This window comes from Pieris rapae, chromosome 2, assembly GCF_905147795.1.
Source record: "Pieris rapae chromosome 2, ilPieRapa1.1, whole genome shotgun sequence".
NCBI lineage: Eukaryota > Metazoa > Arthropoda > Insecta > Lepidoptera > Pieridae > Pieris > Pieris rapae.
In genome coordinates this window covers 8,072,186-8,089,485 of record NC_059510.1, presented here as the reverse complement: position 1 = coordinate 8,089,485, position 17,300 = coordinate 8,072,186, and the positions used below count along the sequence as shown (strand labels likewise).

General features: G+C 32.4%; 2 protein-coding genes and 1 non-coding gene across 6 annotated transcripts; 1 reads left to right on the top strand and 2 right to left on the bottom strand.

Moving 5' to 3' along the window:
• The first annotated feature begins 1,318 nt into the window (after positions 1–1,318).
• Positions 1,319–7,689, top strand: LOC111002893 (vacuolar protein sorting-associated protein 16B). 2 transcript variants are annotated; one of them, XM_022273174.2, is made up of 12 exons: positions 1,319–1,351; positions 1,420–1,539; positions 1,751–1,898; positions 2,257–2,444; positions 2,691–2,827; positions 3,179–3,206; positions 3,382–3,532; positions 3,939–4,075; positions 4,603–4,692; positions 5,767–5,922; positions 6,611–6,736; positions 7,650–7,689. In XM_022273174.2, exons 2-12 carry the CDS (start codon positions 1,471–1,473, stop codon positions 7,668–7,670), a joined length of 1,251 nt encoding a protein of 416 aa, XP_022128866.2. In that variant the 5' UTR covers positions 1,319–1,351; positions 1,420–1,470; the 3' UTR covers positions 7,671–7,689. The 2 variants fall into 2 exon arrangements, with proteins under 2 accessions (XP_022128866.2, XP_022128865.2); XM_022273173.2 differs by lacking the exon at positions 1,319–1,351 and having other exon boundaries at positions 1,377–1,539.
• Trnap-ugg lies at positions 2,941–3,012 on the bottom strand. Its single transcript has one exon. It is a non-coding gene; the product is annotated as a tRNA-Pro (tRNA).
• Positions 7,690–10,505: 2,816 nt separating the features above from the next.
• LOC111002884 (venom allergen 3) lies at positions 10,506–17,207 on the bottom strand. 3 transcript variants are annotated; one of them, XM_022273158.2, is made up of 13 exons: positions 17,100–17,207; positions 16,723–16,870; positions 16,565–16,650; positions 16,136–16,217; positions 15,941–16,022; positions 15,367–15,538; positions 14,592–14,817; positions 14,097–14,226; positions 13,556–13,679; positions 12,932–13,058; positions 12,492–12,541; positions 12,202–12,259; positions 10,506–10,607 (listed from the first exon to the last, which is right to left on the bottom strand). In XM_022273158.2, exons 2-13 carry the CDS (start codon positions 16,861–16,863, stop codon positions 10,527–10,529), a joined length of 1,359 nt encoding a protein of 452 aa, XP_022128850.2. In that variant the 5' UTR covers positions 16,864–16,870; positions 17,100–17,207; the 3' UTR covers positions 10,506–10,526. The 3 variants fall into 3 exon arrangements, with proteins under 3 accessions (XP_022128850.2, XP_022128851.2, XP_022128852.2); XM_022273159.2 differs by having other exon boundaries at positions 15,367–15,511; XM_022273160.2 differs by lacking the exon at positions 12,202–12,259.
• Positions 17,208–17,300: the final 93 nt, after the last annotated feature.

Below are 17,300 nucleotides of genomic sequence, written 5' to 3'. Positions count from 1 at the left end.
GTTAGGCACAGCAATGTTGTGACAGGGCATGCTCCACAATAGTTAATTCATACATTATTTATTTTATAATGATAACTTTTTTTTTATAAATTAAAGTCTATCGGTCAGACACTCTGTAACAGTGTAATAACATTTCCTATATAATAATTCCTTTAAAGATTCGGTTAATCTCAAGTCATTTGCCGCGCTCTTCAAACTTTACGGTAATTTGTTATATTTTTAATGAAGAGGTCAATGGTCCTGATTTATGCAATCCCAATTTGGACGTAGGTGGAACCAGTTGGCCTTTACGAGAAGGTATCAGAGAGTAAAGGTCCTATCTATCTTTCCTTTTTTTTAACATATCATAATACTAACGAATAAATTTACATGCTTCCAGTATATATATATTGTGTGTTTGAAAAACTGTGTCCAGTTTGTGTTTCCACCACACCAACTTCTTCTATTTAAGATTATTTATACAATAAATAAATAAATAAAATATGTTACGTAGGGTAAGGACATTGTTCCGAATGAAGTGAGGCTTTCAATATTTCCTACGTTAACATCTAAAATTCTCAAAAGATTTTTTTCCTTATAAATACTATAGTATTATATTTTATTTATGTCTAGCTAATATAATAGCGTAGTACATACCTTTGCGCAATAGCTCGCTCTTAATAAAATCACCAACCTATAAAGGTAAGTAATTAATAATAATAAAATATGCACCTCTCATGGCTAGCTTTGCTAGCTATATTATTAACGCTTGTCTGTAAATTACAATATTATCAAATATCATAATACTAATATATTTAATATTGTGTCAATTGCATACATGCATATAACAAAAAACGTATTTTTGGATTATACAACTACAACCATTTAAAACTAATCCCATTTAATTTTGAATTACATGGACAACATGAATATGCATCTATTTGAACAAAACTATCGGTTTTTTTAGTTGATTTGTATAGTATATTATACATACTACATATTTGTATATTTTTACATCCCAGTTAAGGTTAACAGAAAGAAAGACGTGAGTGGAAGCTACAATTTTTATATGAAGTTTTATTAATGAAAATGCAAGGCTGAACATTACGAAGATTCCACAAATCCTGTGATGACACCTACTATTCTTCGGCTAAATTATCAAAATTTATCTCTTAACTAAAACTTTGTCGTGACATGAATGTCTAGTTTAAGATATTGTAAACTTAAACTATAATTATTTATATCTTACTCTAACTTATAAATAATCTATGGTTCTTAGGGTAATTTTTACACTGTAGTATTAACATTTGACAAAGGTAACACTCGAATCAGAATAAAAAAAACAATTTGTTTCGTAAACAAATAACAATTTGTTAGTACAAATTGGCATACTACTTATTAACTATATTCCTAAATATAATATTACTATATTTTTTTAAGTTTTACTAAATTTAACCGAAACGGCCTGAAAAAGAATTCGAAAATTAAATTATGGATGACGATGACTACTGGAATAATAGTGAAACCAAAGCAAAAGCATTTAGTTTTGATGATGATGTTGTAAGTACAATTTCCTAAGTAATATGTAAAAAACTATTTGTAACTTTGTAATAGTATGAATGCTAGAGGGATTAATATTTTTTTTAAAATTAACAACAATTCATTTAATGAAAATATACATACATATTATGTTGCACTCAACATTTAGTTTCACATACTTACAATTGATCATAGTAACATACAAATTTCAATCCGACAAATTATATTTCAGTTGTCAACTCAAGAAATATTAGCTATTGGTCAAAAGCCATATTCCGGGCAATCAAATGATGTACCATTCAGTTCTACAATTATTAATAATACCAAGCGCAATCTCATCCCACTGAACACCCTTATTTCTCCTAAAGTTCTGGACTTAAGTAAGTAGCAATTTTATTTAGTTTTGAATACTCAAGATATTTTGACATGTCACACACATAGATCCGGAAAGTCTAGAAAAACCCTACTCAATGGCTTGATTAAGTAAAGACTTACAGGTCTTATTATCAATCACATGCAAAGACTTTCCAAAGACAGGGCAAAGTGGAGGAAGTTGTGTAGATTAATAATTTTTGTAAAGTTTTAACATTAGGGATCTGATTATGATTATTGAACTATGAACTTGTGAATAAAAATAAATTTTATTACATATAACAATCAACAAATCAATTAATCACTGAAATTACAAACTAATTGTATATTAATATAATGTATGTAACAACTTTTTTGTTATTTCAGTTGTATTGGCCCAATCAGGAAAAGATCCTAAAGATAAAATCCTGGAAAATAATGACACTACAGTGGCAACATTGAAAAGATTAATTTTAGGTCGAAGTTGTTTTTTACATGTCCACAGAAGCCTGAAGAGTAAGACTGAATTACTTGATGGGGCTCTGGCTATGGGTGATGGAAATGCTATTTTAACTGTAAGTAATAAATTTGTAACTGCTTAGTCAACTTATAAGTAAAATTTATTACAAAGTAACATTTATTATAGTGGTAATTCACTGCATGAATGACAATGTGATCTCTGGTATGATTCCCATGATTAGAATGCATCAAATATGTGGATTGGATGTTTCTAAACTCTAACTTTAGAAGTTGTTTATGTTTAAACAAAAGTAAGACAAAATACACTATTAAAATAATGTTTAATTATTATTTTATTCCAGGTAGTACTTTTTCTTATTCAGACATTAAACAAAAAGATTGTTCATGAATTATTATCATCAAGACCACTGGCACTAAATCACTATATTAGCTATTTGCGGAGTGAAAGCAAAATAACGGAACTTTCAGATCTACTTACGTAAGAGTAAAATAAAATAAAATTACTATATAGGTTATGTATGTTATGGCTTAACTACTCTAATAGAAGACGGTTATATCTGATTAAAATAGAAGGAAAAAAAAATATTATGCGGGCTCGTCCGGGATTTGAACCCGGGACCTCTCGCACCCAAAGCGAGAATCATACCCCTAGACCAACGAGCCACGTGAACTAAGGTCTAATTTTTCAATCAAATTGAACATATCTTTTAAAATATGGAGATTTTACGTGTATACAAAATGTAATTAAATTAAATGTAATGTCCGTATCTAACATTTTTTTATTTATATTTAAAAATATTCATATTATGCTCCTTTTTATTAATTACAGAATGCTAGGAAGAAGCCCTGAAGCTGCGGTCAGTAATTAAAAATATACTAGAATAGTCTATATGATTATATTATATGTAGATTATAAATATTTGTATTGGTAATAGCCAAGGAGGTCTCATGTTCGATTTCACGCGTAATGAATTAATTGTTTCTGGTTGTTTGGCACAGAAGACCGATGTTTTAAATTGTAATTTTTTTTAGGTATACCAATTCCAACATATAGTAAAAACACAAGGAAACAGCGTAGATGGCTTATTAAGAAAACTAAATAATATATTATCAAATCATTTTAATCAACCCGGTATCGATGCTCATAGTACCAAAATGTTAACGGATTATATAAAGTTATTGGGTAAGAAATTTTATTTTTCTTACCGATCCTATATATTTTCATTATATGTATATATAAATCTTGTCATACAATTTTATATGACAATTTGATGAATTTAATGCTTATTTACTTGTTTTTCAAGTAACAAAAATCCCCTGTCAGACAATATTATTTAAATATTTACGGGAAAGACGCATTGCGATTTTCGCGAGTCGCTTCCCCTTCCGTTTTATACAACATTACAAATTTAACTAATTTCTCAGAAAAATCTCTTTGTGAGATCTAGTTGGTTTTGTAATTAAGTCAATTAACAAAAAGATTATATAATTATTTATTAGTTAAAAGAACTTTGGCACACAGACTAAAAAAGTTCTGTGGATCTGTTTATAAAACGTTTTATCTCCATTAAATTAACTTCGTATTTCAGAATGGCAGAAATACGTAAACAAAACTGAGCTTAATAATAAATCGGTGTTAGAATGTCTAACGCATTGCTGTCAGTTGCACTGGCATGAAGGAGCTGGGAACATGATGTCACCTTTGACATTGTGTCAAAGACAACAGGTAGGTTTGTCATAGACAAGGTATAGGCTGAGCGTTTGCGTATACAGTTAGATTGTCGTGTTTAAATGCGAATTCTTTGACTGAAACATGTAACATTAGTTATGTTACCTAACATTAGTTAAGTAACACATAGGTCCTTACATATGAAGTTGGCGTATTTCGTACTGGCCACTTTAATCACGATGTTCTCCTCTTTGGTAAGGAATTCCAAATTCAAATTTGTACAGCTATTTACTCATGTATTTGTGCTTCGATGACCGTCAGTCATTTGCTTTTCATTTCATTCTCCCATACAAATGGCCAATTTCATAAGTAAGGACCTAATATATATATGAATAAATAGGAGCGTAAACAAAATGTTGCTAACATTTTGTAACATTCTCGTTTCCGATGTCGAACTCTTCTATAAGTCTATTTACTTCTTTGTTAATCCTGCGTCGTTACATCGCTACCCCTCATGTTATCTATATGAGTGAAGAAAACTGATTATTGATGTTTTGAAACTAATTTTAAATATCGATTTCCAGATTACTCCACTTCAATATGACTGGGTTGTGTTAAATGTTCACGCGAATTCCAATAAATGGGACATAGTGGAATCATTATTTACGAAAAAGGTAAGTTCAAAATCGGAATGACTGGATGTGGTGTCACTATGTGATTAACGTATATAATCTGTTTTCTGAAATTGTAAATTGTCTAAAGATTGCGTTCTGTCATATGTTATTTTAAAGTGTGTCTTTGATATAAACAAAAGAGTGCTTTGTTGCGGATCATAATTTTCCAAAAATTTGCAAAGTACTTTTACGGTAATGTCCACAGAGCTAATGATGGAAGCAAATGTCGTAGTTTCCATGGCAACACTGCTTATCATGTCATTAATTATTTTTTTAAGTGACACTTCTTTACGCGCATGAGGGTAATTTTTTTACGGAACGTCACGAAGATGCGCAGCGTTGTCAAAGAAAAGAGAGAGAGAGAGCGATTGAGAGAGTGAGAAAGGGAGATCGAGAAAAAATACACGCTATTGGTTGATGTATTCGTTTATACATACATTTTAGAACTTGAGAAGGCAATTCTGTCGCATAACATCTTGTGCAGTAAACGCAGATTTTTATATTATTTATGTCATCACAAGCACATATACAGTGTGTAAACTGTGTGGGTATAGATACACAAATATATGTAGTGAACATATTATACTGGTACATGATCATCTATTGGGGCTTTAATTAATTTACAATGAATTTCCACTTGTAACATGTGTACTTTGAAGGAACGCACTTTTTATTACGTCAATCAATTACACATAAAATGTTTTTTTTATTAATGTTCAACACATCATATATAATGCTATATTTATAGTAGGTATATGCAACAAGGTATCTTTTCTAAAATACATCTCAATTATGGCAAACATAAATGTTACAAAAAATAAAATATTACTCTTAAATTTTAGATTTTCAGGAAATTTGGAATTACCTGTGTTTTTTTATAGAACAGGGGGCAAACGGGCAGGAGGCTCACCTGATGTTAAGTGATTCCGCCGCCCATGGACACTCGATGCTAGACGGCTCGTTAGTGCGTTGCCGGCCTTTTAACAATTTTTGCTCTTTTCTTGAAGGACCCTAAGTCGAATTGTAATTTAATGTATATGTGACAAAATTTAAATTGACATATATTTTCCGCAGGATTGGCTTGGCCGTACAACTGTATCTTCACATATTCCAATAGAAACCTTACTGTCAAAGTTGAATGAACTTCAAGCGAACAAACGAATGATGGCCACTTGCCTTAACAAAATACAGAACGCCGATGATAAATTACGCCTGGCTTATAAATATAAGGTATTATGAGAGTAATTTTTTCATCCTAGTAATATTTGAATATCGAACACCAAAACGATTTTATAGGAACTTTACAACAGACTAACAATATTTAAAACAAAACAATATTACTGAAAAAAGTGCTCAATCATACAATCGTTCTTCCCTCACCAACAAGTTTATATTGCTATTTTTAGTAGTAGGTGCTCAATGTCTATAGTCTATGGCAATTTATTACTATTATATTACTTATCTGTGGAGCCCATAATATCATTCTAATAACGATACGTTAATAGCCATATTTATTTTTTATTTAAGTTACGCGTTGCCTTCTAATTTTGTGCACATGGACGTGCAAATCTTACGCACAGAAAGCTTACTTTTTAATTTTAAAAATATTATTGAACACATACAACAATTTGAGGGTAAATTCCTTTCCTTGCAGAACTGTTTTTTGCTTGATTAGGTCGAATTCTAAAACAGTGTTAGCCTAGTGGCTTCAGCGTGTGGTTCTCTTCCCTGAGGTCGTAAGTTCAATCCCCTGTTGTTGATCGTGAAACAGATACAATTTGCGGCCCAAACCAAAAACCCAAACCTATAAAGATTGTATCAAGGTCAAATTCTAAATGTATTAATATGTATTTTGTGGTTTTATCTTTGTGTATAAAACTTTTAAATAATGTGTCTAAAACATACAATAACATTTTAGATCCATTCGGTAGTGATAGAATCTCTATTAAAACAAAAAGACCGCACGGCTCTCACAAACTATAAGATGACACTCAGCCCCCAGTCAGAAGAATATATACTTGCTGAAAATACTTTAAGGGAGCCTGTGAGTATTTCTCTATACCAATAAATAATAAAATTTAAAAATATTAACAAAATTTTACTTGAGCTTTGATTTTAATTGACGACATATAGGTATTAAACAAAATTGTATGTATGCATACAAATCCGTGCAGAAGTTTTTGTATTTATCGAGAACAGTTCGCTTCGAGCAGTGTTGGTCTAGTGGCTTCAGCGTGTGACCATCATCCCTAATGTCGTAGGTTCGATCCTCGGCTGTGCACCAATTGCTTTTTTTGTGCGCATTTAACATTCGCTCGAACGGTGAAGGAAAACATCGTGAGGACACCGAAAAATCGACGGCGTGTGTGGAGGCTGATCACCTACATGCCTATTAGATTGAAACATGTTAATGAAACAGATTCAGAAATCTGAAGCCTAGACCTAAAGAGATTATAGCGGCACTGTTTTGTTTAGTTCGCTTCACAGGGAAACTAGGTTATAAAGGTTTTTTATAACCCCGCTATGATGACCTACTTTACGCAACAATTATTATCGTTTAGCCAGAAGTTAAATATATTATCTTCATAAATCGTTAAACCTAGTACTATTCCGTTTCGTTTAGTGGTTAATCAATATCAGTTATTGATTGACTACTAAATGGAAAGTAGCTAGTAGCATTTATTAATAAGATTGAATTTGAATATTTGAAATAAAAAAAATTGGAAAACGTGCAAACTTTTAAAGTACGCTTCCGTCTCTTTCTGTTAAATTGTATTAAAGCTGTAATGAAAAAAACAGTTTACTTAAAATGGTGCAAATATACTGTTTTTTTAACAAGCGGTTGGATATCATAACAATCGCTCAAATTCTTATTTAAATATGTTTCGATGTGTATAATAAAATATATATCAAATTATGTTAGTTACTGAAAATAACAGTTACAATTTTTGTTTCAGTCCATCAAATGGAAGAATTAAACACATTTTAATTTATTGTAAAATTTTATTACATATTTATAATCATATTAAATAAATGGTAATCACAATTTTTAATTTTTATTTATTTCCCTTCAGGTTATTCACACAAACGTTATACAATAATAATTTTCATATATTTGATAAATATATTAATTATTTAGTTTTTTTAGTACACTTTAGGGTAATTTTGGAAATAAATTAACCCAAGTATTATTATCAAATACTGTCATTACATTTTTTAGGCTTATAAATAAAATAAGGACTACTTCAAAATGATACAAAAATACATACTACTATAAACTAACATACTACTTCTACTCTGGTACTTCTTAATCAATCATCGTTTGCTCCACAATTACATTGGTCCTCGTCGATTTCCACGCCACAACAACGCAACAACTGTACGATACAAGTAATACATAGAAGGCACTGTAGGACTTTACAGCACGCCCTACAACAGCCACCGCAACAACACATTTTCAACTAATAAACAACAAAAACTGATGAAACTTTGACACACTCTAAATTCGGAATAGAGAAAATTTCCAAATTCACACTGGTTTAGAAGCTCGGTGGAAATCCGAGAAATTGTTGCATATATTCCTTTCGCACAATATTGCTTCCAAATCCGCGAGTATTCAAATAGTTCCAAATTCAAAGGATTAGAGTAAACTACTTGTTTGTTTCGTTATTGCTACGACCTTATTATTTATACTGTAGGTATGCCACTTGTACTGATTCTTATCTTATCGTATTTTTATCAATATGTATTTAGTGATTGTGAACGGTCGTATATATGATTCAAATGTGATGTTATAGTTATTTCCAAATTCTAATTTCTTAAGTATTTAGATAACTATTAAGATATCGTTAAGATAACGTTAAACGATTACCTATATACCGTCTTCATTACTGAAGGTGATACCTGTCTTTAGAAGCCCTAACCGACTTGAATTGATAGCATTCACAACTGCTATCAATTCTGACGAAGTTGTTGATGTCTATTGATTCCCCAATGGGGACAACAAGCTAAGATACATCTTTGTCTGTTTCAATGATAATTTTTCTTTATTATACGTCATCTATATTCTGATCTTTTTAATATTATACCGTGTTTCCTATCGATTTTTACCGTAGGAAAAATAGAGCACATAAATACTGATTTTTGGTTTGTAAGTAATGTTAAGTACTTTTCAGTAGATAATTACTATTAATTTTAAATAAATATAGAGACGGTTATTAAATAGCCTTTACGATTACATCAAGTAAGAAAACAAATGCTCCTCAGAATAAATGCAAAATAATGGTGTATTTTGCATTTATTCTGATATTTTAACAGACGACCAGAAACACCTTCGCATAAACTGGTGTCGCTAAATGTTAGATAAGTTCAACGCTCAAAATGCTGTATTTGACATCGTCACAGAAGTGATGAAGCTGGATATATCGCTACGAACACGACACCAAAAGACAATCAGCTCCGCTTGGTATTTCTTTTCGGGGATCTACCAACTAAGGTAAAGAAAGGAAGAAAAAATCGACAGCAGCGCCCTCGAAGTAGGATCCACCTTTACCACGACGATGCTTCAGCGTACTCCGTAAAACGGGCTATTGTATATTTAACTATGGTAGGTGTGTAGATAATGAGTCATCCGCCATGTAGTCCTGACCTGGCGCCCTGCGACTTTCGTTTATTCCCAAGAACTAAACATAAAATTCAAGGTATTCTCTTTACGAGCCCTGAAGACGCGGTGAAAGCGTACGAAAATGCCATAGAATCCATAAGGAAGAATGGTCCCACTGCTCTTCTCACTGGTTCCATCGAATGGAAACGATATTTAGAGAGGAACGGAGATTACTTCGAAAAACAATAAAAGTATTGGCAATTTTCTACATTAAGCCGTTTTTTCATTTTCCTAACATTTTCAGTGTCACCTTGGTATTTCTTATCGTATAACTATGGCTATTAAAAAACTCGGTCACATGAGCAGTCATATATATTTTTGCTAGACATCTTCCTAGCTATATATTTTTATCATATATATTTAGCTATCATATATATTTTTGCTAGACATCTTACCCGCTCTACGCCCTTGACTTGCGAACTGGTGGTAAATGTAAATTTACGATTAATTTAATTTGTTTTTCGTGACGTTCATAAGTGTACATGTTTACCTAAATGAATAAAGATATTATGACTATGACTATGGCTATGACATGACGAAGCGAGCACTAACAAAGTAGCACCAGAGTACGCGTTCGCCTAACACACATTTATATAGTTACTTTGAAATTTAATAACCAAAATGCCTTTATTTTAAAAGTGACTTAAATTTATCTGTAAAGGACACAAAAAACCTGGAAAGTGTTTCACTGTTTAATATATGTAATACGTTAAAAATCACAGTTTTAGTTTTTTAATATTCATCTTCATCTCTGCAGCTTTCACAGCAATCTAGTCCACATAGAGAGAACAGGGCAGCACACAACGCAAGACAACATGCACATCTTAAACATCTACAACAATTTGAACAACAGCAGCACATATCCTTGCCATTTACTATAAATTATTACACGATTCGGTTCATTAGAATTTTAGTTTAAATTCACACTATGGTATTAACAGCATTTTAAATATAAAATTGTGTTTCAGAAGGGCTTTCGTATCCTAACACTTTTGTCTTGTTTGACAGTTCCGAAAGTTATAAAAGATTTTGACATCCCATTATGAAAGAGGTTGTAATAATAAAGGCTGCTAGAGTTTTTTATCAAAATAAGCAAATATTTGGAAAAACTACGCTTTCTAAGAGGAGCTAGAAAAAATAAAAACGCAAATTGGAAATAAAAATATATTTGTTATCTTTTTCGTCCGGAAATCTTGAAGCCTGTGTCACGAAACAATTGGTCCACATCATCTTTATCGATCATCAGAGATGGCTAAAACAATCAATTATAACGTATGCCGGTACTTACGTTAATACCCCACCGCGGCAAGAATTTAATGGTTAGCAAGTGACAACCGAAACAAAACCTTTTTTGGCTTCTAAAGTGTTTTGATTTTATAAAACGTGATTAATTTTACAATTAATCACTTTTATAAACCTTAATTTATACCTTAATTTTATATTTAATCATCAATAATTTAGGTTTAGGTTGTCCACGTCAATCATTAAATTTTTCCCGCAGTGGCGTTATTACGTAAGTAACCAATGCCATTATATTTATTTTAACCTGTGACTTCTATATAAATACATAAAGTCTATTCTTTACATATAATCATTTTGTCGATTCGAAGAAGTGGAGGCCTGATGACCTGTAACTCAGGTGCACAACCTTTAGCAGGCATCAGTCTCACTTAAGCAATAGCAGTGATCCAAATAAGAATGACAATTATTGTATATGTTTTTATATGTTTTTGTTTTTGTGAGAAAATAAATAAATATATTATTATTAAATATATTATTATTATATATTACTCTAATTAAATTGTATACTCTGTATCTTATGTTTTTATATTGATTGAAAGCGATAATCTCAAGTACTATATTCAATCAAAAAAATATATTTGTGTCAGTTATCGGTATTAGGTTCTCAGAATTTTTACTATCATCAAAATTCGTTCAAGGATGAAATAAAGTCATATAAGGCTATTATTTACACACACTTAATCAATTTTTAGATAAGCTTTTACGGGAATTGCCACATTATCAAGGTTTTGTATCTTATCTAAACGGCTTACTTATTTTTATAATGATCATATTTTACGTGAATAAAATTAGTACCTACTATAGGAGCAACATGAAAAAGACGCAGAAATCTGACTGTGACTACTGAAGGAACAGAAATATTTATGTAAATCTAATATCGTTCTAATTGACGAAAAGACTTAGCAGCCCAAACCCGAACCTAAACATTGGGCTTCTTCGTAACGGTTTTTGACAAAAAGTATCTGGTTATGTGTTAGTTATTTCGACTATGTATTTCCGTGTTGTTCCCACGAGAATGTAAGTCGTCAAAACGTCAAAAAAAAAGAAATATACATTAAATGATTCTAATTTTACATTTGCTAGTTCTCAAATCACGGGCGTAGAACGGAAGAGAAGAACTGGCAATGAACTCTCCGCCACTCTTTTTAGTCGCCATTTTTTTTTTACACAACGTTTGTATGGAGCTGCAACAATTACACCATGATGTAATTAATAATTTTAAAATAAATTAAAAACAAAGATTTGTCCTCTATCAGCAGGAGGCATGGTGAAATAGGAGCACGCACTTACATACTCGTGATAACAACACGGAAATACGTAGTATAAACAACTAATATCACCGCATACACGAATTCAAGTACGACCAGTCACCACAAGTAGCACCCGTTCACGAGTATGACGCATGGCCAGCCATCGGCCTCCTCGCCATATTTTAGGGAGAGAGACAACCTGACCCATGTTACATGTCACCCACATATACTACAACTAGTAAAACTAACTACAATTTTTCAACAAGACAATTTCAGTCAAACCGAAGTACTTACCAATGAAGATCTCTCATATTGGTTCTCCGGTTTATTAAATAAAGCCTTTGCGCCCGGCCTGAAAGTCATTACAGTCACTAGACAATGTGTTTTTGTTAAGAAATTGGCTCGAGAATTTTTCTTTGAAGACGCCACAGCCCTTCGTTTATATAATTTGTACAATTAAATATCATTTCATTTACGTTAAATTTTAAAAATCTTTTTTCTCTTCCATTCAAATTATCATGACCAATTAATATTAAAAGGCATCCTGCAAAGCCATGGGCAACGAATTAACGATGGTGTCATACCTTCGTGGTCTAAATCTTGTCTGTTTCCATCTTTGCCTGATCACTTGCTCCTGAAAATTGATTATACGACCTTGAAAATGGATCTAGATCTAGGTTTATTATTTCACGAAAATCTATGTTCAATTCATAGGATAGAATGATGTGACAATATAAAAAGTAAAGGTAATACAAAATACAATCAAATGGCGTGGAGTGCAACTTGTTGATAAAGGAATAATTTAATATGGAAAATGTACAACGTTATTTCATTTCTTTTTCCATCGGCTTATAAAGATGCATGGCACATTGACTCACTAGTCACTACAAGTAACTGTAGTATTTGTACTAGTTGTAGTAGTTGTAGTTTCTTTGGAAATGGTCTCCATTATAGTATATAGCATTAATAAAAGCAAAAATATTTTTTACGTAACGTAACGTAAACAACCGTTCATCAGTTTCACCTTATGAACTGGTTCTTGACGTATTTGCGGTGGTTCCACAAAACCTGTATCAACAAACACATCTTCTTTCGTCTGACTTCTGTACAAATGTTGTAACTTATCAGCCAATTTTTTTTCATCGGAATCTCTGTAAGTAATTGTTTTAATCAGACGCTCCACTTATAATCATCTGCTTATTATTTTCATATCTGCGTCTTAATTTTTTTTTATAAGTCTAAAATTATTAATCTGACCGGATAAAATTAAGTGACTGTATTGCGGTACATTACACTTAGGTATCAAGACTTTCAAGTTTGGAGCGAATTAATAATAATAATACTAAAAAAGTGTTTATACATTTTAAGTACATTTTCATTCCTAGGAGAAAGATCTGGAAACCCTTTTAATTAAAAAATACCTGTGTCAGGGTTCCCAGCTCTTCCCTAAACAAACTTAATACCTAAATTCCTTAAAATAATTACACTATTTAACCTTATTTTATTTGTGTGGGAGCAAATGTGTGAGTAAGTATATGAGTGAGTCAGTGAGTGAATGAATAAAATGTGTAATAATGTGACTCTCAGAAGCAGCTCTAACTAAAAATTAAAATATTAAACATTGTTAATTTAGCATTTCATTCATCACCCATTATCCAGTCCATGAACTTCTAATCGTGGTCTAGTCGGCCATGCCTTAATTTGGGTCCTACTCCGCGGTTTTTCTAATTCCTGTTCCAAAATATCTATTGCCCTAGTCGTCTTCCGTGTTGCTGGAAAATATATCAAAACCAAACTAAAATTCCTATGTTTGTATATTTTCCTAGATAAGAAAAATTGTACTAAACATATAGCCAAGTTGAAATATATAAAACAAACAAAAGGTATAAGTAATACAGAAGGAAAAAATACTATTCAAAAAATAAAAATTCTTCAATACAATTTAAGTAATATCTTATTTGGGTGTGGGTAACTAATGTCAAAGATCTTTAACTAACTTAAACTTAGTGCCGAATGTTATTATTCGCTTTGCATATTTTAATGGAAAATATTTTACCTCCATAATGTAAATTGTATTGTGACTCTGATATCTGCTTCGTTCTATTTCATCTTGGGTAATTTGGTACGCATTTTCGATGTTTTCAAATTCGTAATAATTAGCTTTATACATATTTCGCTGTTTTACTTACTGAGATACCCAATATCCAGGTGCTTCCGTGGCAACTTCTCTTTATCAACTTTCTCCAACTCTGCCTCATCATCTTCATCACTTGCATAGTCGTCGTACTCTTCATGTCTCGACTCAGTGGTTTGTCTCATCTATAAAGTACTAGCTATTACCTACCATTTAATTTAATTTCCAGCTTCCAACCCTTGATTGAGAGTTTTTGATATACTAGTACTATAATAAGTAAAGGTGGTTGACATTAGTAGAAGTGTCGAACGTCGATAACAAAACGGTAGCATAATTACAGATACTTGAAGCTTAAACTTATTTTTTCATTTACTTGAAAACGCAATAGTAGACAAGAAAATCAGTGATAACAATAAAAAATAAAAATAGTGGTTGCCTGGAAGAGATCGCTCGAAAGCGATAAAGCCGCCAGTTGCACTCCTTCATTTAACTATGTTAAATTTTTATATTGTAATGTAACGAAGTATTAATAAAAAATTAAAAAAATAACCGGAGCACACAGCAAGGGATACGAAGTGCGTATCTTCCTCGCGGTATGAGCAGGGCACGCAGCTAATGGACCGGGATTGATGGTCCTCTCTCCAAGCATGTTTGTGTGTGAGAAGTCACATACGAGCAGCATTCGTGTGTGTGCGTCGCCGTGGGTCACCGCGCCACACCCAACAGCTCTTAGCGTCCACACTGCTAATTGACTGAAGTGGCCCCAAACGCTGCCTCTGTTATATTTGAAAATGTTTACATAGCTTTTTTGTCTAGTAAAAAACAAATCCCCCCCCTTCAATCTTCTGTCTCTCCCACCTCCTAGACTCGATATTATTAGGTGTGAAACGCTTGCATAGATTTCTTATAATGGTCATTGCACATGAGGAAAATTAAGTTATTCCTTTTAAAATTATAAACATGAATTACATACGGAAGATCTAAGGAAGATCGCTGCCGTTGCAGCACGTGTCTGGTCAACGTATGGGCTTCAAGGAATCGTTTTGCTGTTTCAATATTTACCGCGTTTTATTAATTTTAATTCAATCTAATATTTTAGCATTATATTCGTATCGAAAACGGATGTAGTTTTTTGTTATTTAAATATAAGTTTATTAATATAGTAGTTATATAATTATTTGTTTTTTTTGGGAGTCCAGAATACGAATTCGTAATTCATGTCATTAACATACAAATACAATAATAATATTTACGTTCCGTATGCCCGCAGTTACTAAGCTAATATTCTAAAGTTTCTGATTAATATTTTCTACTTATAAACTTACTTAGGAGTTAATCTAAACGGCGCAATAAGCTGTTTGGGCTGCACCCGCCGTCTTTCTCCCCACCAGGCATCGAATACTCTGCGTATGGCTCGCTGAGCGCTTAGTTCTTCCGAATCACTGGAACGCCGCCATCGCACCTCACCCACTGTTTGACCCGCATACGGATACCGAACTAGACATAACTATTTACTAGAATGTAACACTTCTTAAAACGGCTTCGGCTTTTTGCTTCTTTTTAGTTAAAAATATTTAACAGTATTTACAACGAAGTTATGAGATCAGTTACCAAGCCTACTAGCCTAATGGTCTGCGATGTGTTTGTTTCAAAATAAAAACCATATAGCACTTTGCATAGTGAAACCTAACCGTCGCGCTGGGATTCCTGGAAATGACGGTGCCTTTCAGGGAATGGTACGTGTTTTCTTGAAGGCCTCCAAGTAGGTTCCACAAAAAGTTCCTTAAAACCACTATGTTGTGAAATGCCAGACATCCGAAGACAGAATTATTTTAGCAATAGTAACTTTTGGTATTTATAGTCGACCTTCTTTAGGTAATCTTTATATCGACAACTTACCAGTGGCTCTACAGTCATCGTGCACAAAGCGACATTGGTCTGCAAGGCGTTGAGCCAAGTGAGCCAACTCACGGTCCCAGCTCTAGAAATTTAAAATTACCAATTACTTCAAAAACTTACCAAATTAGAAAGGTTTTAAATGCCAACCTACTTTGTACAGATATTATACAATTATGTATTCTGATAATTACTTACAACCCACATCATAATCTCTGGTTTGGGTATATGTGCGCCGCCACGTACGCGTTCGTTGCCCGTTGCTATCCGTTGTCTACGCCTTAATAACACGATGACTATGAGGAGAACCATGTGATATAACTTAAATATTTAAAAAGTAACTTAAGAGTTTGTTAGGTGTGTGTGTGTTATTCATTAAACCGTACAATATAACTTTGCTCAGGATACTATGAAAGCAGTGTTTGAACAATACAACAAAAACTTTGGCGTTTAAACCCGACTGTAACACCAATATTTTTTTCTTTTTAATTAGTTTATTTGCTCGTATGGAGAAAATGACCAGGGAGAACGGTATGACATTTGTGTCAGACACAAAGACGGTCACCTCGTTGTAAACTATCAATTCCAGATTACACTACAAATATTAATTATGTTAAAGAAACAAACCTGTTGATGTAATGGGTTATAAAATTTCTTAAATCCCCGGTGAAGTTAATTTTGGTATAATTTACACAGTATGGATTAGGGCCCGGCTGAAATGTTTTAGTAATATAACTGATATACTAGTAGTTAAAAAACTTGAGTTTTCTGAAAAAATCACTTACAACAGGAAACTGACAAGCTACATGACGACCTTTACCCTGACACAGTCGCCTATACCGTAACGAGCAATAAGGCTGGTCATCCACGAGAGATGTTGCCACTGTTAGTGTCAGGAATAGGCATGAAAAAGCTTTAGCATACATTTGGAGACTGAAAAAACAATACGAATTTTTAGATTGCATAAACAGTAGTGCAACAAAATACTGAATTACGGAAATCCATAACGGAAATTCTTCCTTTCTAATATTTGCCCTTTAAGGCTTGTCCAGAAGGAATCAATTATTTCTACAGAAGGATTTATAAAACATTTGATACACTTTTCAAGTAAATCGTTTTGAAAAACGTTAAATGGTTTTTACTACATATAAAATAAACTTACACCCAACTTTATTAAGCAGCATTTCTTTGCATTGTAAAATAATGAATATAAAAATAGTTATAAAACTGAAAACACGTTAGAAAAATTATGTATGAAACTAAAATATTGACAATCACAAGCGTCAAAAGATTTTTTATCAAAGTTCAATGTTCCAAATTCATTTCCCTGCCATCTGTTGCAGAAGTCACTAACTAGTATAAT

Excerpts from the sequence above, each read along its gene's own strand:
- LOC111002893 (XM_022273174.2), top strand. The coding sequence starts at position 1,471 with ATGGATGACGATGACTACTGGAATAATAGTGAAACCAAAGCAAAAGCA. Across the intron at positions 2,445-2,690 it reads ATGGAAATGCTATTTTAACT|GTAGTACTTTTTCTTATTCA; the intron begins GTAAGTAATAAA and ends ATTTTATTCCAG. Across the intron at positions 6,737-7,649 it reads AAAATACTTTAAGGGAGCCT|TCCATCAAATGGAAGAATTA; the intron begins GTGAGTATTTCT and ends TTTTTGTTTCAG.
- LOC111002884 (XM_022273158.2), bottom strand. The coding sequence starts at position 16,863 with ATGTATGCTAAAGCTTTTTCATGCCTATTCCTGACACTAACAGTGGCA. Across the intron at positions 13,059-13,555 it reads GTTCATGGACTGGATAATGG|AGATTCCGATGAAAAAAAAT; the intron begins GTGATGAATGAA and ends AATTACTTACAG. Across the intron at positions 10,608-12,201 it reads AATATGAGAGATCTTCATTG|CCATCTCTGATGATCGATAA; the intron begins GTAAGTACTTCG and ends TGATTGTTTTAG.